General features: G+C 38.4%; 1 protein-coding gene across 1 annotated transcript; it reads right to left on the minus strand.

The window, feature by feature from the left end:
* Positions 1 to 1,145: 1,145 nt before the first annotated feature.
* On the minus strand, positions 1,146 to 26,239 carry TMPRSS3 (transmembrane serine protease 3). The gene is made up of 13 exons (XM_087967492.1): positions 26,222 to 26,239; positions 24,811 to 24,946; positions 23,232 to 23,339; positions 21,895 to 22,011; positions 19,621 to 19,744; positions 15,996 to 16,121; positions 14,878 to 14,921; positions 13,464 to 13,629; positions 12,050 to 12,219; positions 10,919 to 11,014; positions 9,149 to 9,291; positions 8,006 to 8,158; positions 1,146 to 1,274 (listed from the first exon to the last, which is right to left on the minus strand). The coding sequence occupies exons 1-13, from the start codon at positions 26,237 to 26,239 to the stop codon at positions 1,248 to 1,250; spliced, it is 1,428 nt and encodes a 475-aa protein (XP_087823618.1). The 3' UTR covers positions 1,146 to 1,247.
* Between the last annotated feature and the right edge of the window lie 655 nt (positions 26,240 to 26,894).

The following is a 26,894-nucleotide window of genomic DNA, read 5'->3' on the forward strand; positions in this document are numbered from 1 at the left end:
TTAACAATTGTTGATAAGAAAAACAAAAAAAGTCTGGATAGTGGATATGGCAATACCTGGAGAAGTAGACTAGAAGAGAAAGAACTGGACAAGATAACAAAACATGAAGATCTGCAAATAGAAATAGAATGACTGTGGCAAAAGAAAGCAAAGGTAGTACCCATGGCCATAGGTACCTTAGGTGCAATCCCAAAACAACTGGAGCACCACTTTGACATTGACAAATTCACCATAAGTCAGTTGCAAAAGGCAGCTTACATCCTACATCCTTTAAACACCATCAAACATCCACACCTGTCTATCCCTGGTCCTTGGAAAGGTAGATAAAAATGCCAAATCCAATCTGGACATCTGGCTGGCTGTGCAATAAACAACTGATCTGAACACAGTTCGACTTTGGTGTTTGTTAGCAGGGATCACATAATCTGTGTTTTCTAATTAAGGTTGGTCACCCAGTCACCCAGATCTTTTGATTGGGTTTGGCATTTTTATCCACTTAGCAAGTCCTTCCAAAGGACCTGGGATGGGCAGATGTTGATGATGTTAAACCAGGCCCTTGGGAAGGACTCTGTACATGTGTTTTTCTCTGGTGCGACCAGTCTATCAGGCAACCTTGTCTACCCAATTATGTTTCCATTTTCTTCCTATATTTTTTTGTCAGTAAAACATAAATTTGGCTCTATAGGTGGATAATAATGCTGAACTCAATTGAACATCTGAGTAACTGCATGACCAACCGTAATTAGAACACAGATTTTATGTGTCTCTGTCCTGGCTAGCAAGCACCAAAATCAAGCTATGTTCAAATCAGTAAATAAGTGACCTTATATATTTAAACATTCAGCTGGCATCTAACAGTATTTCTATCAGAATTCCATATATAAAACATACAATAGTCTCCTCTCCCCTTTTATATATATTTCTTTCATGCTTGGTGTAAGATCTTAGTTCATTCTTTAAACATGTCTTTAATTTGTTCTGGTTGTTTGGCCAGATCTTACATTCTGGTTAAAGCAATGAGATTATGGATGGGATTTTTTTTTAAAAGGACCAATGGTTTACAAATCAGCTTTCATTTCCAGACTGCACAAAGTCATCCAAAGAGGTAAAAATTCTCCATTGTAAAAGTATATTGCGTAGTTATGGGGAAAAGGAAAAGCAGCACCTTTGTTAAAAAGTACAAAAATTATCAAAGCTGAAAATTAATTGTAGAGCATTTTGATGAGTGCATGGTGATGGTGATGATGCTAACCGTCTCCCTTCCATTCTTCTCTCTATGGATAAAAATCAAGATTGCATTAGGAGTGCATACTGAACAAAGTCCTAAGGAAATTAAGTGCTTTCATAAGGTTTGTATATGGGTCAAACTGCATCCCACATGAAATTTGTGCAATTCATAGACAACTTGACTGATGCTGGAATGTAATTTTCCCCCTGTTGCCCATAAAATGTAGTTTTCTAGTATGCTCTTTTGGACAGCAGAAGTGGCAGAATTTACTTGGCCTGTTAATTTCCTAGAGGCTTGAAATACTTTGTCCAAGTATTTAAACTAACTCTAATCCATGGGAATCAATTGACCACTTGTGCCTTTGTCCATTGTTGAAAAAACTAAAAGTTATGATTCCTCCTAGTTGATAATTAATTATGTTTTTCATTACAGAAGAGTGCTGTGATTGTTAATGCTGCTTACTCTAAAACGCATGTGGAGAGTTCATGTGGAGATAATACTAATGAACATATCCACATAGATCTGCAAAATCACCATCTCCAAAGTTTATGGAAAGATATTCACTCAGAATCAGAAGATCCATACATCAACAAACTATGGGAAAGGTTTGGCTAGGCTAACACTGATGCAGCTTTAATGTACAACAAATGTTCTTCCTAAATTGTCATTACATTCTAATCTAAACCTCTTTCAATGACCTTGCTAAAATTGGGGCTATTTGTTGATCTATAAGTCACTGAAAAGAACCTAACAACTGTTATGTACAGGTGAAACTCGAAAAATTAGAATATCATGCAAAACTTCATTTATTTCAGTAATGCAACTTAAAAGGTGGAACTAATATATGAGATAGACTCATTACATGCAAAGCAAGATAGTTCAAGCCGCGATTTGTCATTGTGATGATTATGGCTTACAGCTCATGAAAACCCCAAATCCACAATCTCAGAAAGTTAGAATATTACATGCAATCAATAAAACAAGGATTGTACATAGAACAATATCAGACCTCTGAAAAGTATAAGCATGCATATGTACTCAGTACTTGGTTTGGGCCCCTTTTGCAGCAATTACTGCCTCAATGCGGCGTGGCATGGAAGCTACCAGCCTTTGACAATGCTGAGGTGTTATGGAAGACCAGGATGCTTCAATAGCGGCCTTCAGCTCTTCTGCATTGTTCGGTCTCATGTCTCTCATCTTTCTCTTGGCAATGCCCCATAGATTCTCTATGGGGTTCAGGTCAGGAGTTTGCTGGCCAATCAAGCACAGTAATCCCACGGTCATTGAACCAGGTTTTGGTGCTGTTGGCAGTGTGGACAGGTGCCAAGTCCTGCTGGAAAATGAAGTTAGCATCCCCATAAAGCTCGTCTGCGGAAGGAAGCATGAAGTACTCCAAAATCTCCTGGCAGATGGCTGTGTCGACCCTGGACTTAATGAAGCACAGTGGACCAACACCAGCAGATGTCATGGCTCCCCAAATCAACACAGACTGTGGAAACTTCACACTGGACTTCAAGCATCTTGCAGTGTGTACCTCTCCATTCTTCCTCCAGACTCTGGGTCCTTGGTTTCCAAATGAGATGCAAAAGTTGCTCTCATCAGAAAAGAGGACTTTGGACCACTGAGCAACAGACCAGGTCTGTTTTTCTTTAGCCCAGGTAAGACGCTTCTGACGTTGTTTGTTGTTCAGGAGCAGCTTGACGACATTTGAAGCCCATGTGGAGGATCCGTCTGTGTGTGGTGGCTCTTGATGCACTGACTCCAGCCTCAGTCCACTCCTTGTGAAAGTCCCCAACACTTTTGAATGGCCTTTTCCTGACAATCCCCTCCAAGCTGCGGTCATCCCTACTGCTTGTGCACCTTTTTCTTCCACACTTTCCCCTTCCACATAACTTTCTATTAATGTGCTTTGACACAGTACTTTGGGAACATCCAACTTCTTTTGCAATTACCTTTTGAGGCTTTCCCTCCTTATGGAGGATGTCAATGATGGTTTTCTGCACAACTGTCAGGTCAGCAGTCTTTCCCATGATTGTGATTCCTACTGAACCAGACTGAGAGACCATTTAAAGGCTCAGGAACCCTTTGCAGGTGTTATGGCTTAATTAGCTGATTAGAGTGGGACACTTTGAGCCTAGAATATTGAACCTTTTCACAATATTCTAATTTTCTGAGATTGTGGATTTGGGGTTTTCATGAGCTATAAGCCATAATAATCTCAATTATGACACATCATGGCTTAAACTATCTTGCTTTGCATGTAATGAGTCTATCTCATATAATAGGTTCACCTTTTAAGTTGCATTGCTGAAATAAATGAACTTTTGCATGATATTCTAATTTTTCGAGTTTCACCTGTAACTCAAGGATCACAGTTTCCAAAGGCACATTAATCATGACACCCACATTTGGTCTTTACATTGTTTTATTACACTTCAGTATAATTTTTGATTCTGTTTCATTTACAATATGCACCCATTGCATAGTCTAAGGATTGAGCAAGGACTGCTGAAAAAGAGTGATAACATCCATCTGATCACTCTTAAGCTATTTGCTATTCTGCAGATAAGCAAAATATTACATTGGGAGGTGCCCCGCATGAAGCCTGCTATTCTCTTAAGAATATGTGCTCATGTTCCTGAAATAATTGCCTCTGATTGGCTATGCAAAACCAGGCAGGATATGATTAAGCATAGTTCTGCAAATCTAATCTTTCTCCTATTTTATCCCTGGATAAATAGAAGCATGCTAGGGTGCGGCAGGACTATCATACTATCAAAGTTCAATTGGCACTCAGCCTTGTGGCATAAATCTTTGCCTTTATCAGTCTTTTTTCCGACCACTGGAAATGAAGACTTAGATCTGGTTTCTTCCCACCCACATAATAAACACTGGATTTCAACAATTGCTCCTACAATTGCCAACTTAATATACTGTAGTACCCATCCACCATCACCCAAGACTAGGCACGCACGCCCCCAACTACCTCAATTCCAACTACTGCCGGCCTTAAATGCAAACTACTCAATGCAAGAAGCCTCGTGAATAAAATACCTGAATTTCTCTTCCTCCTAAATATGGCTAACTTTGACATTATATTTGTCTGTGAAACATGGCTCAATGCATCTCTCCCGACTCCATTACCACAGTAAGAGACTATCATGTTTACAGATCAGATCGTGAAAATCGTCGAGGAGGTGGAGTTGCTATATTCTATAAAAATCCTTACATCTAAAAAATATCCAAGTTACCCAGGAGTTTGCCCTTCCTGAAACCATCATCTGTGAACTATCCTCAAATATCACAATTCAATTCTTACTATGTTACAGAGCACCTGATTATGACATCGAACATGTAAACAAGCTAAATACATTACTAACATGGGCTGCATCCTGCCCATACCCTTTTATCCTTCTTGGTGATTTCAATCTACCTCATATTAACTGGACCCTAAATGATTGTACAACTGAAATCATACACACAACCTTCTACAATGCTATTACAAATCTGGGACTGGAACAACTAGTAACCAACAACACTAGACTAAACAACTGCCTCGATCTCATCTTCTGCAACAGTTTGAACCTAATCTACGGAATACAATCTAAAGAACCCTTTTCCAGTAGTGACCACAATATGATCGACTTTTGTCTCAACATACATCCACACAAAAATTACCACAATGATGTAATCCCCTATTGTAACTTCAAAAAGGCAACTATGATCTTATAGACAACGATCTCTCATCCCTTGATTGGCAATCTCTATTCACTGGATGCAATACCGTTGAAGACCATTATAACATATTTTTACTTGAAGTCAAAAGAGTCATCAAACTATATGTACCAACAACAACTCCCAAAACAAAACAAAAAAGCAGATTACCCATATCAATAAGGAAACTTCAATCCAAAAAGAGATCACTCTGGCGGAAAAACAAATCTGGTCACGTTGCCAATTTCAAAAACCGATACAAAAATCTATGCCACCAGATAAAGACCGAATGCACCAATTATCACATTAAACAAGAGGAAAACCTTCTAAGCACCAATTCCACCCGCGCTTTTTACAATTTTGTAAACAACAAACTAAAAGACTCAAGGTCCATCCCTCCCTTGATAGGACCTGATGGTAAAGACTGCAACGACGACACCATTAAAGCCAACATTTTTAACACATTCTTCGGCTCAGTATTTGTAAACAGCAATGGATCATGCCCAATATTTCCTAGCCGTACCACAGATAACAACAATGATCTAATACATATCGATTTCACAGAAGACAATGTTGAAAAAGCAATACGCAACCTAAAACCATCTCTATCTATTGGACCGGATGGAATATGTGTCTACTTCTTAAGAAAGCTATCCACTGCCATAGCCAAACCTCTAAGCATAATCTTTGAAAAATCTTTCAGAACCAGCTCCTTGCCTAACCTATGGTCACAAGCCACAGTCATCCCCATCTTCAAAAGGGAGACCCAAGCCTAGTTGAAAATTACAGGCCAATCTCCTTATGCTGCGTCACCTGTAAAGACATGGAATCAATTATTAACCAATCCATCATCCTTCACTTAGAGACAAATAACCTACTCTCCAATAAACAATTTGGTTTCAGAAAAAAACTATCCTGTAATCTGCAACTCTTACACTGCAAAAACATATGGACGACACAACTCGACCAGGGCAAAACAATAGACGCAATCTACATAGACTTCTGTAAAGCCTTTGATTCAGTGGTACACGACAAACTACTCCTAAAAATAAAATCCTATGGTATCTCTGGACAACTGAATAACTGGATAGAAGCATTCCTGTCAAACAGACAACAAATGGTCAAAATCGGGAGCGTCCTATCAAATCCAGTACCTGTCAATAGTGGTGTTCCCCAAGGCAGTGTTCTAGGACCAACTCTCTTCATACTCTACATAAACGACCTCTGTGATCATATTAAGAGCAATTGCGTTCTCTTCGCTGATGATGTAAAGCTGTTCAATACCACAGACAATACTGCTACCCTACAAAAAGATCTTGACTATGTATCCGAATGGTCAAACAAATGGCAACTTCAAATCTCAACAAATAAATGCTCTGTCTTACATATTGGCAAAAAAAATCAGAAAATAAAATACAAGCTGAATAGTCAAGATCTTGTTGATGACCCAAGCTCTGTAAAGGACCTTGGAATACTCACCTCTAATGATCTAAGTGCTAGAGCCCACTGCAACTACATAGCCAAAAAGGCATTAAGAGTTGTTAACCTAATCCTACGTAGCTTTTTCTCTGGTAATATCACACTACTAACCAGAGCATACAAAACATTTGCTAGACCAATACTCGAATACAGTTCATCAGTCTGGAACCCACACTACGTATCTGATATTAGCACAATTGAGAAAGTCCAGAAATATTTCACAAGAAGAGTTCTCCACTCCTCTACTCGCTGTAGAATACCTTATGCCACCAGACTTGAAATTCTAGAACTAGAAAACCTTGAATTACGCCGTCTTCGGTCTGACTTAAGCATGGTATACAAAATCATACATTGCAATGTCCTACCTGTCAATGAATACTTCAGCTTCAACCATAACAACACAAGAGCACACAATAGATACAAACTCAAAGTAAACCGCACCAAACTTGATTGCAGGAAATACGACTTCAGCAATAGAGTGGTCAATGTCTGGAATACTCTACCCGACTCTGTAGTTTCTTCCCCAAACCCCAAAAACTTTAACCTTAGACTGTCTACTATTGACCTCACCCCTTTCCTAAGAGGTCTGTAGGGGCGTGCATAAAGCGCACCAACGTGCCTACCGTCCCTGTCCTATTGTTTCTCTTATTCTTTTATTTTTCTTATATGTAACCATTTCATGTATTCACAACTATGTATACATTTATACTTATTATCTTGTAAACAATTGGCAAATCAAATAAATAAATAAATAAAAAAATCATCTGCAGATGAAGCAAAATCCCTTTCTGTTGTGCCATTCACATACTTGCAACAGAGAGAAACACAGACATCTGCAGGCAAACAGGAATTAAGAGGGCAAACACAACCACATCATTGAGGTCAGGGGTGGGATTCTACCAGTTCACACCCATATGCCAGAACTGGTTGTTAATATTCTAAGCAGTTCGGAGAACCAGTTGTTAGAAGAAATTACTGGGCTAATCCTGTAAGGAAGGCAGGAAGGAAACATTCTGGTGTTGCTTACAGAAACTGCCTCTCCGTTAACCCTTATTACATTCTTGGCAGGACTAGACTTCCTGTCTCTGGAACTTCTCTGGAATTTTTTCCCCCTTTGGTACTTTGCTTGTGTGGAGTGACCATTCAAAGTTACAATGGCACTGAAAAAAGTGACTTACAACCATTTTTCACGCTTACAACTGTTGCAGCATCCCCACAGTCATGAGAGGCCAGGTGAGGAGATGCGTGCCTTGATGTGAGTGATATTGAGTTGGCCACGCCCAGCCAATAACATGACCACCAAGCCATGCCCACCCAGTCACATGACCACCAAGCCACATCCACCAACTAAGCCACGCTCACAGAACTGGTTGTTAAAAAATGTGAATCCCACCCCTGATTGAAGTCCATTTTCTTTTACATTGATAGATGCCAAAAAGGCTTGGGATCTGAGCACACAGTACTGATGTGCCCCAGGGGGTGGGGGGAAAGGTTGCAACTGAGCAACAGGAAACATAACTGCCTGCCTGCTCCCACTGGATACAATGCGCCTAGGCCTGGAAAAGAAACCATGAGAGAGTAAACCTCCATTTGTTCATGTATCCAATCCAGAAATGAGGTGATGCGACTGTAGACTCCAGGTTTGTTTTCTTCTGCACAGCCCAGCCCAAAGCTGGTTGTTCCCACCAACTTCCAGGTATTCATATCTTTGCATGCCAGTGGCCCCCCACTGTCTCCCTGAAAGAGACAGAAAAACATAATGTGATGCGGCCATGCCTGAGATATATTGCTAATCACCACCTGACACATATAGGCTGGGGAATTCTGGGAGTTGAAGTCCTCCAGGCTTAACGTTACCAAGGTTGGACACCCCTGAACTACCCCATACTTTAAGGACTGCTATCTTAGACATCCGTAGACCAATTAATTAAGTGTAAGCTTTTATTCAAGCTGCTTAGCAACTGCAAATGAAGAACTGCAGAAGAACTCTGTGGTGAGCCCACAGCATGCCTTTCCTGGGAGGCCGACAAGGTTCTCATGAAAAAAGAAACTTCCTTTTGTTATTGTCATATAGCTCACGGTTTCTCAACCTTGGCCGCTTGAAGATGGCTGGGGAATTCTGTGAGTTGAGGAGGTGGACAAGATTGAGAAACACTGATACAGCTTATTATAACCTATCAAGTTGATTGTGGCTGTCTTCTACTGACTCCCTCAACTTGTGCTTCTCCATAAAAGAGTAGGAAGTGATGGCCAGAATCCCAAACTACCATACCCAGAGGCAACACATCTGAAGAGGGATATTTCTGTAAGAAGCAGGAGCAGATTTTTGCCAAAAACTGAAACAGATCTTCTGCATCTTCTGCTAAGCTTTGGATTCTTAAGCTAAGCTTTGGATTCTTACTATCCTTCCTTTTCTTATATTCTCCTAGGCAAAACATGGTGGGAGAATTTCTTAATTTGCAATATTCCTAGTGATATTTCCTCACTTCTCCTATTTCATTTCTATTTGCATGCATTTATAATTTGACCACAGGCTGATATGACACATGGACTTTTTCCTATGGCTGAGATGAAGAAAACTTGTCATCAAATGCCATGTAGAAATTCTGTAGAGGTTTTCTTTAAAAGGTAGTAGGTTTGCATATGACTCTCTCTAGAGGACATATTTTTAATGAACATTTAATCAACAATAACATTTAGACATGTACCAATAAGAAATGTTCTTACCTGACAGGTGTCTATGCCTCCTTTTAAAAAACCTGCACAGAGCATTGACGATGCTACAGTTCCTCCATAGACTTCTCCACGATTGCATACTTGGTTAGAAATTAGAGGGACACTGGCATATTTCATGGTTTCAGAAGTATCACCTGATATCCCAAGACAATAATAATTAGTTTTCCATTTCTGTGATAAGATGACTTTGTAAAAAAAAGCTATAACCAGTGATGAAATATACAGTATATCCTAAGAAGATTCCTATAATTTAATATATTTCATTAGTCTTATAATCATAAATAAGTGTAAATATATTTATTCATTAATATGCATATTTATTGTTGTTTTATAAGATACTGGGTTATATGTATCAACTATTTTTGCTTATTAGTTTCTTTAGAAGGAATTTTGATATCCCAAAAGAATTAATTCAAAACTATTTATAGGCTAATGCATTGAAATGTTTGATATTCAATCAGGCACTCAATGAGCAAAACATTAAATTATAAATCTCAACTAGAGAGATGAAGTTAATCCCCACTACCTTCCAATGGATGTAAATTAGGACCAGGAATGGAACAGTCTTCCCAAATCTTACTTATTTTGTATATGGTCAACTATAGTCATTAAGTTTTGCAATTGAAAACAAAAAAGATTCAATTTATTTTCATGTTTATTGTATGTTTTTTCATGATATGCATTTTTTTGTGCACAGCATTTTCTACTATGCACATTTTGTGACTTGCCCTAATATAATGCAATTTTGAGCTAATTTGGTTTAGCAGTTAAGGTGTTGGCCTAGAAACCAGGAAATTGTGAGTTCCAGTCCTGCCTTAGGTATGAGCCACTCACTCTCCCTTAACGCAATTCACTTCACAGGGCTGTTGTGGGGAAAAGGGGAGGATTGATATTTGCCACTTTGGCAACATAAAATGGCAGGATGAAAATATAATATGTAATTTTTAAGCAGGAATTGCAATGTAAAATTCAGAGGAGTGCAAAGTCAAAAATTAATTGTATTCAGATCAACCTATAGACTAATCAAAATTCCATACACTGCAAAATTAATGTGTGGTATTTATACTTTGGGAAGTAGATAATTTGGCATTGTCAGATGTTTGGAACATCTCCTGCACTCTTTTTACCTCAGATAAAGCAGGGAGAGAGGAGATGATCTTCATGTTTTTAAAAAGGAATCATTTATTTATTTTGTTGGTACAGGTAGTCCTCAATTTACAGCAATTCATTTAGTGACTACTTAAAGTTACAACAGCACTGAAAAAAGTGGCATGACCATTTTTCACATTATGGCCGCTGCAGCATTCCCACGGTCACGTGATTTACATTTGGATGCTTGACAACTGACTCACATTTATGACGGTTGCAATGTCCCAGAGTCTTACGGCCTTCTGACAAGCAAAATCAATATGGAAATAAGATTCACTTTACAACCATGTTACTAATTTAAGAATGAAGTGATTCACTTAACAAAAGTGGCAAGAAAAGTCATAAAATGGGGCAAAACTCACTTAACAGATTTCTCACTTAGCAACATAAATTTTGAGTTCCATTATGATCGCAAGTTGAGGACTACCTGTACATAAAGCAATAATTAACAGCTCATAGTCATTTTATTTCTATTTTGTGTTTATAAATTTATTTTCTGTTATAGAAATAAAGGGTTGGGGTTTATTGAGAAGTTTATAAAAAGGTATTTATGGGAAAGCCTTGAATTAATTTTTCACACGTGGCAGTTTGGTTGAGAAAATAAATGTACACCTCCTTCTTCTGTCGCTCCCCATCCTGATATCCAACACATTTTTCCTTCTGGAAAATGTTCTCCAAAATTAGGAAGGCAAATTGGCTCTATAAGACCTGTTTAAGCAAACAACATTCACTGTGAGATCACATCCCTCATCTTTTTTCTAAAGATTCAGAACTTTTAAAAATTTAAATACAATTTTTGAATACTTCTTGTGTAGAACTACAGCACTGGGAGATTATAGAGGGTTGGGAAAGTGACAAGCGACTTCCCATTCCTGAACTGAACATCCAGTTTTTAAATTATTTGAATTAAAAATCAATTCTGAATTTATGCAAATCCACGAAGTCCTAAAATAATAACAACAACAATATATTTAACACCATTAAATGACTACATCTGCATCGCTCAGGTCCTTGGCAAGCACTTAATAGGTAGAATAACAATGTCAAATCCAGTCTAAACATCTGGCTTATTGTGCCATAATAACATACAACAATGATAGAACAGCATAACTTAATAAAATAAAACCATTTCACTGAAAATGATGAAAGAATAAAATATAAAATGATACTATTATTGGGGAAAATGAGTCTGCATACTTTGCATAAGTTCTAAAAGTGGATTTTATTTTGAAGATATAACAAATTCTCATTCACCGAAAAGAAAAGGAAAAACAAAAGGCATTTTTCTTGGTCTTCTTGGCTTCTGTTCAACTACTATTAAAATTCTGCAGATTATGAATACAGTCTCTCTCTCTCTCTGCAAGTTGGGTTTTGGTAGTCTCTCCCACAGGACAGCTGTATGGAGATAAGAATCATAACCCACACCTTTCCTTCCTTCCTCTTCATCATAACTGCTTCTGTAAAATGAGCATCAGATGATCACACATCACCAGACACCTGCACAAATTCCTCTCTGTGCCAAATACACAGTATTCAAAAGAAACAAAAAGCACAAAAAGAATATTCCAACTTTATACAGGTCTCACATTCTCACGGTCATACAATATTCTTTCCATAAGTGACTACTTTCCAAAAGTGAATATTAACACTGTGGCAAATATGTGGTAAATTTAGGCCACCCTTCTCAATATGAACTTTAAATACAAAACAAGAGAGAAAGAAAATCAAGAGAGTCAAAATTACCATTTAGTGCAAGTGGAGTAGCCAGCTTAATCAATGCTATATCATTCTTCATTGTTTTAGGCTTATAATTTTTATGGTATATAATTTTGTCCACTACGTGTGGGTTAACAGGACTTTCTTCCAGGATTACTAAACCCACATGAACACTCCATGCTTCTGGTAGGTACAAACTGTTTCAGCAAAAACATTACAAATAAAAAGAAATTAATATCTTTCAACATTTAAAATTGGCTGTGTGTAGAGTTTTGAACTTTATGTTCAATAAGTTTTGATGTATAAGATTTCATTTCCAAAAATATAGAATCATAGGAATCATATATTTTATATCATATTGTACCACTGCAGCATTCACTTAATCACCATGGCATTTGCTTAAGCAATACTACAAAAAAAAAATATGTTGAAAAATAGGGTCTGGTCATGTGGTTCCCTCAACTTACAACTGCAATGATTTCTGACCATAATTCCAAATTCAGTTACAATTGTAAGTTGAGGACTACTTGTATAAACTTCTGCAAGTGGTGTCAACAGAATACTTATACTGTATTTCCCACCATCACTACCTTTTCACAGCAACATTCAAGGAAATTTAGGCAATAATTCCATCCTCCTGATCAGTTCCAGAATTCAAATTAAAACATTAAAACCATGCTTGAAGGTTATCTCAAAGGTGCTTTTTCAAGAGGCAATTGGACTTTCTTTGTTTTCCCTTGAAGACATTTCATTTCTGAAGAAGACAGAACTGAAGAAGCTTCTTGGATGAGAAGCAAAATATCTTCAAGGAAAAACAAAGAAAGTCCAGTTGCCTCTTGAAAAAGCACCTCTGGGGAAACCATGTCCTGGATGACTGAGAATCTCCATAGACATCATGCTTGAAGATAGCCATTGAAATATAACTCAGAATGATTCTGTAAGAAAGATAGAAAATATAAGGTTTCTATTGGCACTGTTGCAGAAGTTTACAGCACGCACACAAAATCAAATGTAGTTAAGTGAAGATGTCTTTGTATCACATCTATTCACTTTTTAAAAATTTCTTATAGCCCACACCCAGCCATTCAAGCCCAGCCAGGGTAACATGACAATCATTAGTTGCCTCTCTATATCACACCAGCATCCTGGAAAACAATCAAGGAAAGTTGATTTCCATGTCATTGCTGTAATGAAAAGCACCTATAACTAAAATATACAGATGATAAATGTTAATGCTGTACTGCTGTTGTGAAGCTATATGTGAAGCAGCATGGTAAGGTTAAAAAACAACAACAAAAAGACCCCCTTTTTGGAAGATGGCGAACATGTATATAGACTGAACTCATGGAGACCAGAAAGATAAAGCTCAGATAATATCCAGTGAGAGAGTGCAAATGGATGCATTTTTGGAACAAGGAAATATTCTAGATGGGATGCTTACTCATAAACACAATGGGCTGCTGTAACAATCCACCGACGAGTGATGACTGACCCCCCACACAAGTGATATCCTTGAAACTGAAGGCTGGCTTGCCATGGCCATTGCTGGAGCAGGGATACATTTCCACCAACAATACGTGGGGAGTACCTGGTCCTGGTACCACATGCTGGCAGAATGAAAAAATAAAAACACTGGCATATACAAGTCACTATAAAATGCCCATTCTTAATTTCTTTTTTCAAATCTCAATTTATTTGTTTATCCCTTAGCTTTGTATTTTTTTGGATGCATGAAAGGATCAAAGACTCAACCATCATAATTCTACATTCCTTATTTATAGATATCATACCAAAATTTAGAATGAAATCCACTGGGAGCCATCTCATATAAGGCAGGCTCTGAGTCCCTCTAACCAAAAAGTCTACATTGAAAACAGAGAATATTTGTAGCTCAGGGTTGAACTGTGGGGTCCTTGGTGCTCTCTGAGCTTGGTGGTTTTCTTGCAGATGTTTTGTTACCAAACTAGGTAACATCACCAATACTAGAAGGGAGTGGAGTTTGCTCTTTGTTTTCATATACTAGTGGCTTACTCTGTCAGTGTTGATCAGTTGCTTCACAAAAAGTGTTTTGCTTGGTGCCTGGTCTCTACAGCCTCAGGCAGAGAAGGGCTATTCTGCACCCCTCCCTCAAATGTTCTTTAAAATACAGTTTTCCAGCATTCCTTTAGGAACCTCCAACATACAAACTGTGGTTACTCATCCTAAAGTGAATCCTCTTTGCTTGGAATTCAAATGTTGCTGTTTGCTGGGAAGGTGTGTAGCTAAAAGTCAATCTACGTTTAGTGTACATCTGACTTCAGGGATATTTCTTCATAACAAAACAAAACTTCCTTTTCTGTGCAGTTCACACCCCTTGCTTGCTGGATCTGGATGTCACAAAGCAAAGCCCATATTTTGTAATTAACCCCCGCACTCCGTTTTGGCTGGCAGAGTGTTGCAAGAGGCTGAGTGCTGTCCCACCCCCTGGCCATGCACCCCCTGGCCATGCACACCCAGCCACACCCAGCCGGTCATTAGGGCAGAGAACCAGTTGTTAAATTATTTGAATCCCATCACTGATCTAAATGGTTGTTGTTGCTATTATCTTTATTTTGTGATAAATGATAAATTTTAGGAGAACTGCAGTTATACCAAACATGTTATTAACTGAGGCATCCCCACCAGAAAGTTCTCCTCCATAAGATTCGCAGAAATTAATTGAAACTGATAACTTTGTTTTGTATAGCTGCCCTTCATTAAAACTAAAGTTGCACACAATGTGTTTTTCCAGTCTTTATATTTGAGCATTTTCATTCTTCCCTAGGTGGTGTGAGGAAATTGGGTTAACATTCTATACCATTTCCCAAATCACTTACCTAAACATTTTAAGACAATTACATTGCCTGAAATACATTCTTCTCTGAAACAGAAAAAAGTAGTCTGTTACTTGTCAGCTTTATGCATCAAAATACCATTTGTTCAGCCTGTAAATTTAAACCAGCCTTCCTAAATTCATCCCTTCCAAATATGTTAGGACTACAATTCTCAGAATTCCCAGATAGCTTTCGTTATGTTGCCTAGAAAGTCTAAACGTTAGCATCTTTCTTTCTTTCTTTCTTTCTTTCTTTCTTTCTTTCTTTCTTTCTTTCTTTCTTTCTTTCTTTCTTTCTTTCTTTCTTTCTTTCTTTCTTTCTTTCTTTCCTTCCTTCCTTCCTTCCTTCCTTCCTTTCTTCCTTCCTTTTCATATTTCTTAATTGCCCATCTCCCTTGGAGATACATTCAAAATACATTTGAAAGGGACTAGATTGACAATGATTGGTTTAAACAAAAAAAGATTATTGGCTCAATCCTGTATTTTGTCAGCATAGTCTTCACCAACAGCAATATGAGTCTATCACTGGAAGTCTGAATTTCCATCCATACATCCACACAGATATATGGAAAGAGATACTTAATTTAATGTATGAGTGCTTCCTTTCCATATCAAAATCCTAACAGGGTAAAATGGAATCTCCCCGATATAAATTCTTTGGTGTTCTGATCCCAAGAATGTCCAGACCATGGATCAACTATATATACATGATTTTGGATATGAGAGAGGTCGCATTACTTACACAAAGCCTTGGCATGGACACATGTTACAATTAACTCCAGGAAGAGATGGCCATTTTAATAAGCTCATTGCTACTTTTGCCCTGCAAAGGCTTAGGAATGAGAATTGAAATGAATAATGACATTTATTTTAGTTGTTCTATTCAACTGAAGATGGGAAAATATTCAAATCAATGAACATTTCCTTTAGAATAGGAATCAATGCATATTACCAATTTGCCAATTGAGAAATGGGAAAGGCCCAGTCACACAGGACATCTTATCTAACAGCATTATATGATGGTTCATGCATGCAGATACTATAGGTTTAGATTCTGCAGTTCCATGGAAGTCCATGGAGCCCATTTGCATGTCTTTCTGAAGCTAAGCATCTGAAACATACCGTAAATCAGTAGCATTCTGTGGTGATGTTAGCTGATCAGCTGATAACCACCGATTTGCAGTAACAAAATATTTCTGGAACTCATTCTCAATGGCAGCTATTGGAAAGCTAGATGAGCTTACAAAACTGTAGAAGGTAAGAATTAACCAATAAGTTCCAGTACAATCTTTTGTTTAATTCTTATATTTGAGACTTCTTATATTACCTGGTTTTTGAAATCTGGGATGATAGGCTATAATAATAAAACAAATCTAATGCAGGATAGCAAATCTGCAACCTTCTCAGAATGCTGGGGTTTCATTTTCATCAGCCTCCCCATATATTAGAGCACCAACATCTCATTCCTCCTTTTGCAGCAGAAAGACTACTAAGCCCTGTTCTGCACAGTTGTAAACATTGCAAAGAGAAGACCGATGTCTCCAGTACTGCACTGTGTCGAAAATCCCTGCAGATTTAACATAATCATCAGCAACACCAAGCCTGTTGCATTTTGGCAAAGTTTTTCTAACATTTTGAACAGGGGTGGGGTTCTACCAGTTCTGACTGGTTCAGTAGAACCAGTTGTTATTGTTGAGGTAATTACCCGTTAGGAGACTGAGCGCATACAGGGAGACGTAGTGAGAGAAGTGTTTGAATAATACACACACAGCACACAGATACACTGTACAGTAAATGTAGTTTTTTACTTCCCATGAAGGTTTAAGCAAAGTTCAAAACAAGCAGTCCAAAGTCATTCACAGGTAAGATCAGTCAGTTTTTAGTCCAGGGATAATCCAATAACAAAGTCCAGTGTCAAAAAGAGTCAGTATCAGACTTACATCAAATCCAGGAATATCAGTCAATTAGGAGGAAAAATGGAGGAACGGCAATACTCTCCAACAGAAGGAAAAAGAGACTCACTGAGACTTCTTCTGAGACTAAGACTAAGACAACCCAGGTTTCTGGCTTCATCTTATGGCCGTTTGAGAAACCACACCTAATTACACTTTTTGCATTTTCTTAAAGATACAGTTTTAAAATATCTATCCTGGTTTATATATTTCCAACCCAAATACCTGTCAGGTGACTTATATTCCTAACAGTTATGATTCTCCGTAGTTCGGAGAACTGGTAAATCAGGCCTTTGGCTGGCCCCACCTCTCTCCACCCGCTTCTCCACTCCCTGCCCAGTCAGTCCCTATCACATATGTGCAACATCGTGCAGCGCCATCCCACCAGCGATGCTGGCTGGGGCCTATGTACCTGCCCCCCCACCATCCCGGGACTCAGCTGGCTGGCTTCCCCACCAGCGCAGCCCCATCCTTCTGGTGGCACTGGTTGGGACCTACCTACCTGCCCTCCCCATCCCAAGCTCAGCTGGCTGGCTAAGCTGCCACGCGGTGCTCTCCCAACTCTCCCTACCATGTGGCAGTTGCGGCGCAGTGAGCTCCGGCGGCAGTGCTCTGACCAGTAGGGCAGCGGACCCAGCTGCCTCCCTTAAGCAGGGCCATAACCACAGCACCTCTGCCACCTCTGCCCACTTCTCCTGGGGGCAAAACAAAAAGAAGCAGGCAGAGGTGGCGGAGGTGCTGCGGTGACGACTCTGCTTATGGGAGGCAGCCAGGTCCCTGCCCTCCTGGTTGGAGCAGCACCCCCACCACCCATGGAGGTACTTTGGGAGGGCTGGGGGGTGCTCAAGGTCCCACTGCTGCTGCCACCACCACCGTACATGGAGGTACTTTAGGAGGGCCGGGGAGGTGCTCAAGGCCCCACTGCCACCACATGCCAGCCCCCCTTTCTTCCTTTGCCCGCCACCCACTGCTGATTGGAACTCACCAGATCATTCAGTTTGTCCCAGGCCAGGTGTGTGTGTGTGTGTGTGTGTGTGTGTGTGTGTGTGTGTGTGTGGGAGAGAGAGAGAGAGAGAGAGAGAGAGAGAGAGAGAGAGAAAGAAAAGAAAGAAAAAGAAAAGAAAAGAAAAGAAAAGAAAGAAGGAAGGAAGGAAGGAAGGAAGGAAGGAAGGAAGGAAGGAAGGAAGGAAGGAAGAAAGAAAGAAAGAAAGAAAGAAAGAAAGAAAGAAAGAAAGAAAGAAAGAAAGAAAGAAAGAAAGAAAGAAAGAAAGAAAGAGGAAGGGGGAGAAAGAAAGAGACAAAGAAAGAAAGAGCAAGAAAGAAAGGAAGGGAGAGAAAGAAAGAAAGAGACAAAGAAAGAAAGAGGAAGAAATAAATAAAAAGAAATAGAAAGGAAGGGAGAAAGAGAGACTGTGTGGTGTGTGTATGTGTGTGTGAGAGAGAGAGACTAGAAAAGAAAGAAAGAGCAAGAAAGAAAGGAAGGGAGAGAAGAAAAAGAAAGAAAAAGAAATAGGAAGGAAGGAAGGAAGGAAGGAAGGAAGGAAGGAAGAAAGAAAGAAAGAAAGAAAGAAAGAAAGAAAGAAAGAAAGAAAGAAAGAAAGAAAGAAAGAAAGAAAGAAAGAAAGAAAGAAAGAAAAGAAGAAAAGAAATAAGAAGGAAGGGGGGGAGAGAGAAAACTCTGTGCTATTATTTTTAATTGTTCCATTATTTATCATATATTAATATTTTACATTGTCCCTATACCTAGATTTATTTTACTGCCTTTCTTTTGCCCAGGTATTTTTCAGGATTACATGTCTATATATATATATATATATAATATATAATATATGTATATATATATATATATATATATATATATATAGTCCAGAGCATAAATACATGTGTGTTTAACAGAGTTGAAAGGGACTTTGGAGGTCTTCTAGTCCAACCCCCTGCTCAGGCAGGAAAGCTGAGGATGCCAAACTCTGAGTAGAGGTCTTGGGAAAGGGGTCAGAATAACAGAATAACACTTAGAAGGGACCTTGGGGGGGACCCTATACCATTTCAGAGAAATGGCTGTCCAGTCTTTTCTTAAAATCCTCCAGTGTTGGAGCACCCAGAACTTCTGGAGACAAGCAGGTCCACTGGTTAATTGTTCTCACTGTCAAGAAATTTCTCCTTAGTTTTAGGTTGCTTCTCTCGTTCAGTTTCCATCCATTGCTTCTTGTTTTGCCTTCTGCTTCTTTGGAAAATACATTGCCCCCCCCCCCGGTTTCTGGCAGCCCCTTAAAAGCCTGTTGCCTATCACACTCTTGGGCAAATCATGTGAGCTATTTCCTCCTTTCAGTGGTCCATGAAAGTACATCTATAGTATGTAGATAATAAAGTCAAAAAAAGCTGAACATTTTTACAGAACTATAGATACGTTGAGGCTGGGTGACAAGGAATGGCTGGGAGGGGAGAGGCCAGGTGAGGCATCCCTTGACGTGAGTGACATTGAGTTGGTCACGCCCACCCAGTCACATGACCACAAAGCCACGCCCAGCCAGCAAGCCACACCACCCAGTCACATGACCACCAAGCCACACCCACAAATTAAGCCACGCCCACAGGACCGATTGTTAAGAAATTTGAATCCCACCCCTGATTTTGAATATCTTCAGAAACTGTTGTTGCTTATCAAAATCAGTAATTAAGAAAGAAACACAGATGCAAAAGCTAATTCAACAAGATGTTCACTGTATATCAGAAAACCCACAAACTATATTTTGACTCATTTTGTTTCCATGGTCACTTAACAAAATTGCCAATACCTTGAAAATCCTAGGTATTTACATGTAACATTCCCATAGTTTTCTTTCCAGCCATTGGAACACACAGTCCGCCAGGTTCCAAAACTGAACACCTGCAGCACAGCCCTTTTGCCACTCAGCCTGACTAGGGAGGCACAAAAAAAAAAAAAAGTCAGCAGGTATTTAATAGTGATTATTTTAAGGACAGGACAATTGCAGCAGCTAAGTGCTTCTTGCTTTTCTCTCTTTACGCTACTCGGGTAAAACCTCCAGTGGACTAGCTCAGGAAGTAAAGCAGTGGTAATATATCCAAAACTGAATGAAATTAAGCCTGTGATTGACTCCAATTTTATTCCCCCCCCCTTTAAAAAAAATCTTTAACAATTCATTTGGGATGGAGCTAATATATGGTATACTCAAATGCAAAAAATCTGTGGGGAGTCAAAAAAAGCTGTGGTGGCTTCCATTGAGCATGCAATGGAAGCTCTCCAGCGGTAGGATTCTACCAGTTTGCACCTATTCGCGAGAACCGGTTGTTAACATTCTAAGCAGTTCAGAGAACCAGTTGTTAGAAGAAATTACTGGGCTAATCCTGTAAGGAAGGCAGGAAGGAAACATTCTGGTGTTGCTTACAGAAACTGCCTCTCCATTAACCCTTATTACATTCTTGGCAGGACTAGACTTCCTGTCTCTGGAACTTCTCTGGAGTTTTTTTTCCCCTCCTTTGCTGGTACTTTGCTTGTGTGGAGTAACCATTCAAACTTACAATGGCACTGAAAAAAGTGACTTATGACCATTTTTCACACGACTGTTGCAGCATCCTCACAGTCATGAGAGGCCAGGCGAGGAGATGCGTGCCTGGATGTGAGTGATATTGTCTGCCACGCACAGACAATAACATGACCACCAAGCCATGCCCACCCAGTCACATGACCACAAAGCCAGGCCCACCACCTAAGCCACGCCCACAGAACCAGTTGTTAAAAAAATTGAATCCCACCCCTGAAGCTCTCCCCTGTTTTTTACATATGTCCCAAGTGCAACAATAAAATAAGAGGGGAATCCTTTTTCATTTGCATCAGTCATTGTTACTTTGTTAAATCTATCCCTGTAGACATCCCTGATTCAGTGTGTTTAAGACTATGCTGATAATGCTCTATTTTATTGCCCTTGACTCCCCATAATTAAAAAAAATGCCTATAGTTAAAAGCAGAACTTGCAATTTTATAGGTTAGGGTCAACTTTCAAATAATAAATTTGTGTTGTTTCAAAGCTGTCTTACTCATACATAGAAATAGCAATAGCACTTAGACTTATATACCACTTCACAGTCCTTTACAGTCCTCTCTAAATGGTTTGCAGAGCTAGCATATTGCCCCCAGCAATCTGGGTCCTCATTTTACCAACCTCGGAAGGATGGAAGGCTGAGTCAACCTTGAGCCAGTGAGAATCGAACTGCCGAATTGGAGGCAGCTGGCAGTCAGCAGAAGTAGCCTGCAGTACTGCATTCTAATCACTGCACCACCATGGTACATGGTACATATATCTATGGTAATACATATAAACACAGATGCAAAGGGATATTTTTATAGTACTTCAGGATCAGTACATTGCTATGTGGTACAAATATAATATTGTGTATAACTTTATTATGTTATTTTTTTAAAGAAGTTTTTGCAATCAATGCTGCTTCTGGAATAAATGAACCCTCTTAACAATTGTCACCCCTTTGTGACAAGCTGGATCGAGGAAACAGGCCCCACAACTAATACTGGAACACTACTTGATTAATAAATAACAGAAACTTGAAAATATAACTGCTTTATTCCTCCCTTCCTTTAATACTCAAGAGAGTAAAGACAGAGCTGGACTTAGTTCTTTATCATGTTTTCTTCCTGTCTTGGACTTAAATCACCTTGCCTTCACATAGTTTCTGCAAGGAGAACTCTATAGTTCTTTTCACCATTGCATAAAATGGCAGCTTTTCTGCACAGGTTTAGTAAAAATTGTAGTTCCTGGTGAGTGCACAATAAAGAAATGTATTCATATTGGCAGGAATTTTAAATTCTCAAAATTAAAAAAGTCTCCACTGAGATGGAAAAATTGTATATTTTATTATTTCCTCCACAAAGGGAGCAAATATTTTTCTCTTTTTAGTAGTGTGGTATATTATTTTCAGTGCGGAACTCAATATGGAAATTGCCAGGGTAATGTTGGATTGGTCATTATTTTTCACTTCAAAACAAGCCTTGAGGGGAAATAGCACATAACATCCATAATAAAACTGAATGTTACCACATCTGTACTCATCTTCTCCATCTTTGCAATTGAAGACGCCATCACATCTTGCTGTTTGATCAATACATTTAAAGGAAGATCTGCACTGAAACCTCCCGTTGCAATTGAAATAAACTGAAAAAAGCATATTGTATTAAATCAACCCAAGCCCAGATTTGTTAAAAAATGTACATGTGAAGAAAAGTGATGCATAAGGAAGAAATGAAAAAGGGAACATTGAAGAATCATCTGTGGTTACAAATGTTATTATGCTGTTCATTCAAAATACCATCTACAATGAAACAGCAATTTTTTGATATTTGATTGGCCCTCACAAATTGGAACAGGAATTATGTGTATAATGTTCCTCTCAGTGAACATTGGAAAGAAGGAAATGTTTAAATGTTTTGTGATGGAAGCTAAAATAGAAACCCATTCCTTTCTCTAACTTTCCCCAATTCCAGATTCTCCTTCCTTCCTATTTGCTTTTCCTCCACTCCCTCATACAGCAACAAAAATCAGCTATACAATGTGAAATGGCTAACACTCATTCATTGTCAATAAAAAATGTTTACATAGACATTTGTGAACCTATCTATTGTTCCCCATATGTTTTATAACCTAATCCATCTATACTGAAAGTTTTGTGAACCATAAAGCTTGGTTAATTATTTTCCCCTGGTTTTCCTTCATTTATGATGGCTCGTAAAATGAGACACTACTTCCATAATAAAATAGAGACTGGGGAAAATCCAGTGCCACTTCAACTTTGCTGATACTTAGATAAATAAAGGTGGTATTATGTGTGGTCAATGTGACTGCATGCTCCAAGAAAGATTATGTATGTTGACTTTTGCATAGCAATAGAAATGGTTGAAAGTTTGGCAAACTTTCAGCTCCTAGACCTTGTGAAAGAAAGCCAGCAGATACCTGAAATACTTAGGAAAAAGTGGGAGTACAACAAAATTGAAATGATATAATGGATCTCAAGAAGGATTTGACTCTCTGCAATAACCTGTTTCCCAGGGCTGAGGGTTGCCTTCAGAGTAGCTGAACTTCAGTTTCCATGATCTCCCAGGCAATTTGTACTTTGGCCAGGTTTCCTGGGAATCATTGAGGACTGAAATCCAACATCTCTGGAGTGCATCAAATTGGAGGAAGACCAGACTACACCTATTAATGACTGTCTTACTTTACAAAGCTCATGAGTTGTTTTTTTAATAGCATTATTTCAACGGCAATAATTCAAGATGCAACTTTCAGTATCCAATTAATATTATTCCTGGCGGGAGATTCATGAAAAATGCAAACTGTTCAATGATTAACTGAGAACCTAATAAATAATTTGTACTCACCACTCAAGGCAATGGCTGTTGCTATGATTAAAGTGAGAAATAAAGCAAGGATAAAGGGAAGCAGCCTTAGTGGGATTAAAAAATGGCACCGAGGCACTGCGATCTCTTCTGGGAATCAAACAGAAAAGTGAGAAATAAAAAGACATGCAATTATAAGATTTTATACCAAAATATAACATTTTAAAAGATGCCAGATTCCTTCATATGAATTTACATACAAAGGCTTGAAACAGATAAGGAAAACTTTTTTTGATGATGAGAAGGAGCCTGATAGCATCTTTAATAGTAAATTTTATTAAAAGGCATACATGGAGTAGTTAAATTGGTATAGGATTTAAAGCTGGAATAAGAATTATTCAGATTACAAGGACCTCTTCAAATAGCAATTGTAATATGTTGAAAAATCTTCTTTATTTCTTAAGGCCTTTTGATATATGTGAGCTCCACAGCCTCTCACTCTGTGGTATGGCTTCTTTCTTCCAAAACAGTTATCCTGAGAACTTTCATCTAGTGTCCTGGGATTACTTTTGTCCTTATTTGTATCCTGATATCAAATTTGTGTCCATTAGTTCTTTGACTCAAGATCTGTCTATTGTAGAATCAGAATGGCATTGCTGGTAGATAATGACATATATCCCATTAGAGAAAGAGCATGTGAAGCTAGTGTGTAAAGTTGTTGGAGCTCATGATGATGCTGTTGGTATAAATGTGTGAGGAAAGTAGATGTTTGGTTTTGTTGCAAGGTATAATGTTGCAGGATTAACATCTTCACAGGCACCCTCTGATGGATACGATACACTGACATGGGTTTCTTTCTATAGTATTTTTAACAGTATTTATTCTCATCTCCCATCAATACTTTATTTCTAAACTAAGTATGTATGATTTAATTTTGAAAAGTTGTGACAGAAAACAGACTACAGTGAATTGTACAATCCAGAACATTATCAGAAGAACAAAAAATAATTTGCATATGATGGGACTTTTGAATATTCATAAAATGGCTATCGCACATTTCAAAATATTCATTTATTAAAAGAAAACAAGAGAAAAGAAAAAAAATCAAATAAATCTTAAAACAACTAAGTGCTTAAGTGTAAAACAAGGATGGAGAGAGAACCCCAAATCCACATCCTGGTTGTGTCCTCAAAAAAAATGTTATGCTTGTTTTGTAGAACACTTATTCCAACAAAGATGCTACTATCTGTTTTTATTCTGAAAGGTTTGAAAACTATATGTATACAGTTCATAGACAGAGCTCAAGGCACAGATATTGAAGGCAGAGCTGTCAATAATTTTCAGAATTGTATTACTATTCGTATTCTTTCATTCAAATTCAGGAAGAAGGGTCCTGAATAGTAATGAATGTGTTCACTGATACCATTCTCCTTTTAACTCTATTCAGTTTTCCTGGTATCTACCCTTCTTCTAAAATCAGACAAGCTAAAATATGTCAGACATGTTTTCTAAAAGAAAGAAAAACAAACAAACAGTATAAAAAGGAAGAGTACAGGGCTTAAAGAAGATTTGGAGAGGCAACAACAAACAAACTATTATCAAAGAATTCTATGCTTCTTACCATTTTCATTTTCACTATGATCTACTTTTGCTTGCTGTATACAGAATATCCTTTCATAGCAGAAACAAATTTTAGAATCTGGAAGTTTATCATTTGCAGCAGAGGCAATTTCAAGACTGGAATCTGTTCTTGGGACCTAGATCAGGATAGGTACATATGTCTTGTGAGTCCCATAATCAACTGCGGCACAGTGAGTCTATTTTATATTTCAGGGTTGTTGGAAGGATTCTGGCTATGTAATGCATATGAAAACCGAGCATAAGCATAAAATATATGTATATGATAAACCAAATCTCACCCCGATATTGATTAATTATGTGCAAATGTTTTAAATATGGCCTACTTAAATGCATACCATTTCTTTTCAAAGTGCTTCTTGAACAATAACATTTTAGTTTAATGTTGTCTGTAGAAACTATAATAGAAATAATGGAAATAGCTGACGCAAAGGTATATTTGAAATGGGAAGACAAAGGATCTCTTGTTCATTTTCCCTGTAACTTCTCTTACTCCTGAAGAAGACGACTTCCTTCAAACCTGGTCCATACTTTTGGACCGGATTTGGAGGAAGTAAGAATGCAGGGTGAAGAAATAACTGTTGAAAATTAGTGCCCTCCTCATTACATTGATGAATGCCTTCTGTGGGCAGACGGAATTTACTGAATGTCCCCCAATAATTATATTTTCTCTGGAAACATACTGATGAAGGAAAAAGATATTCTGCACATAACACAATTACAATTTTGCAAAATAATATGTTAAATAAAACAAGTCCTTAGCACTAACATGATTTCCATGACTCTGAACTAGTTCTTACATTTTGGTGTGTACATGACATTTTCTTGGGGAGAATTCTTCCACTGTGCACCTAGATGCACCATCTTCGTGTACATGTATCCACCTCTGCACATGTGGGTGCCATAGAATACACTTGACAATTAGTGTTGTGCTAGAAGTGAACCTGTTCCTAAATAAATCCATACTCTACCCACAATCCTCACTGATTTGAACAGGCATTGCCCAGTGTTAGAATCTATTCAACTTGTGGTTGAAGAAATTCAGTGGAGAGCTGAATATACAGCAGGTTTAATAGGTGATAATTTTCCTGCAACAGTCTGGTACTACGGAAATGAATGAATGTGCTCTTATATCCCTCTCATTTAGGATTTCAAAGAGTTGTCTACAATCAGAAATAACCAGCTACACAGTCTATTGTATGCTAGACCGATGCTTACTACATGTGAGTTCAAAAAGACTTGCCTTCATCTGGCTCCTGTCTAGTTCTCTCTAGGGGGACTTTGTTGAGAGAACCAGCAATAGTCGAAGAAACAAGTTTCCAAAATTTGGCATACAATGGAAAATAGAAGAAAAACATTTTAACCCCCTTTCTTCTTTCCTGGATTTCACTTACCTGTTCCACTGAACTCATCCTGAAAAGTCTGAATGTTCCCTCTTTTCATTATAAAGATTATCTAGCCAAAACTCCCATGGTATTCTTTGCAAATATGTTCACCTACCCTTCAGGAATTGGTAGTGGACTCTTTGCACAGATGATCCAATGACTGGTGTTAATGTAATTCAATCAGACCAAAGATATCAGGTGGCCTAGAATGGCTTTGTTGCAAAGGCCAGGAAGGTAAAAAGGCACCAGTCCTATTAATTAATTGTAACAAGGGAAGGGAGCATTTGAGATAGATGCAAATATGTTCAAGGATCTTGGAAACTGCAGCCTTTACTTTTCAGGCAAAACAGTTGAAACTGATGATTTGGTTGGTCAGATTGTCTTTACTAGAAATTCTGCTGAGATGACAGCTAATAACACCTAATGCATTATTTGTTGGTAAAAATAGCCTCTCAAACAACAGAGAGGACATGTAGTTTCAGAGATACTGAAAAGATAGCAGTGGTCAGTTAAAAAACAGCTACAACTGCCTATCCTAAACCTATAACCAGATCCAGGATCTTTCATGATCTTTTGCAATGCATGTAAATCCTGAGTCTGGCTTGGAAATTAAAGAATTATGAAGTGTGCATGAAAAGCTTCACACCAAAATACTGTATTTAGATAAATGGACAATTACTGC

The sequence above is a fragment of the Notechis scutatus genome, chromosome 5 (genome assembly GCF_049901735.1).
Source record: "Notechis scutatus isolate UNSWTSFEM ecotype Mainland chromosome 5, rNotScu1.2, whole genome shotgun sequence".
Taxonomy (NCBI): Eukaryota; Metazoa; Chordata; class Lepidosauria; order Squamata; family Elapidae; genus Notechis; species Notechis scutatus.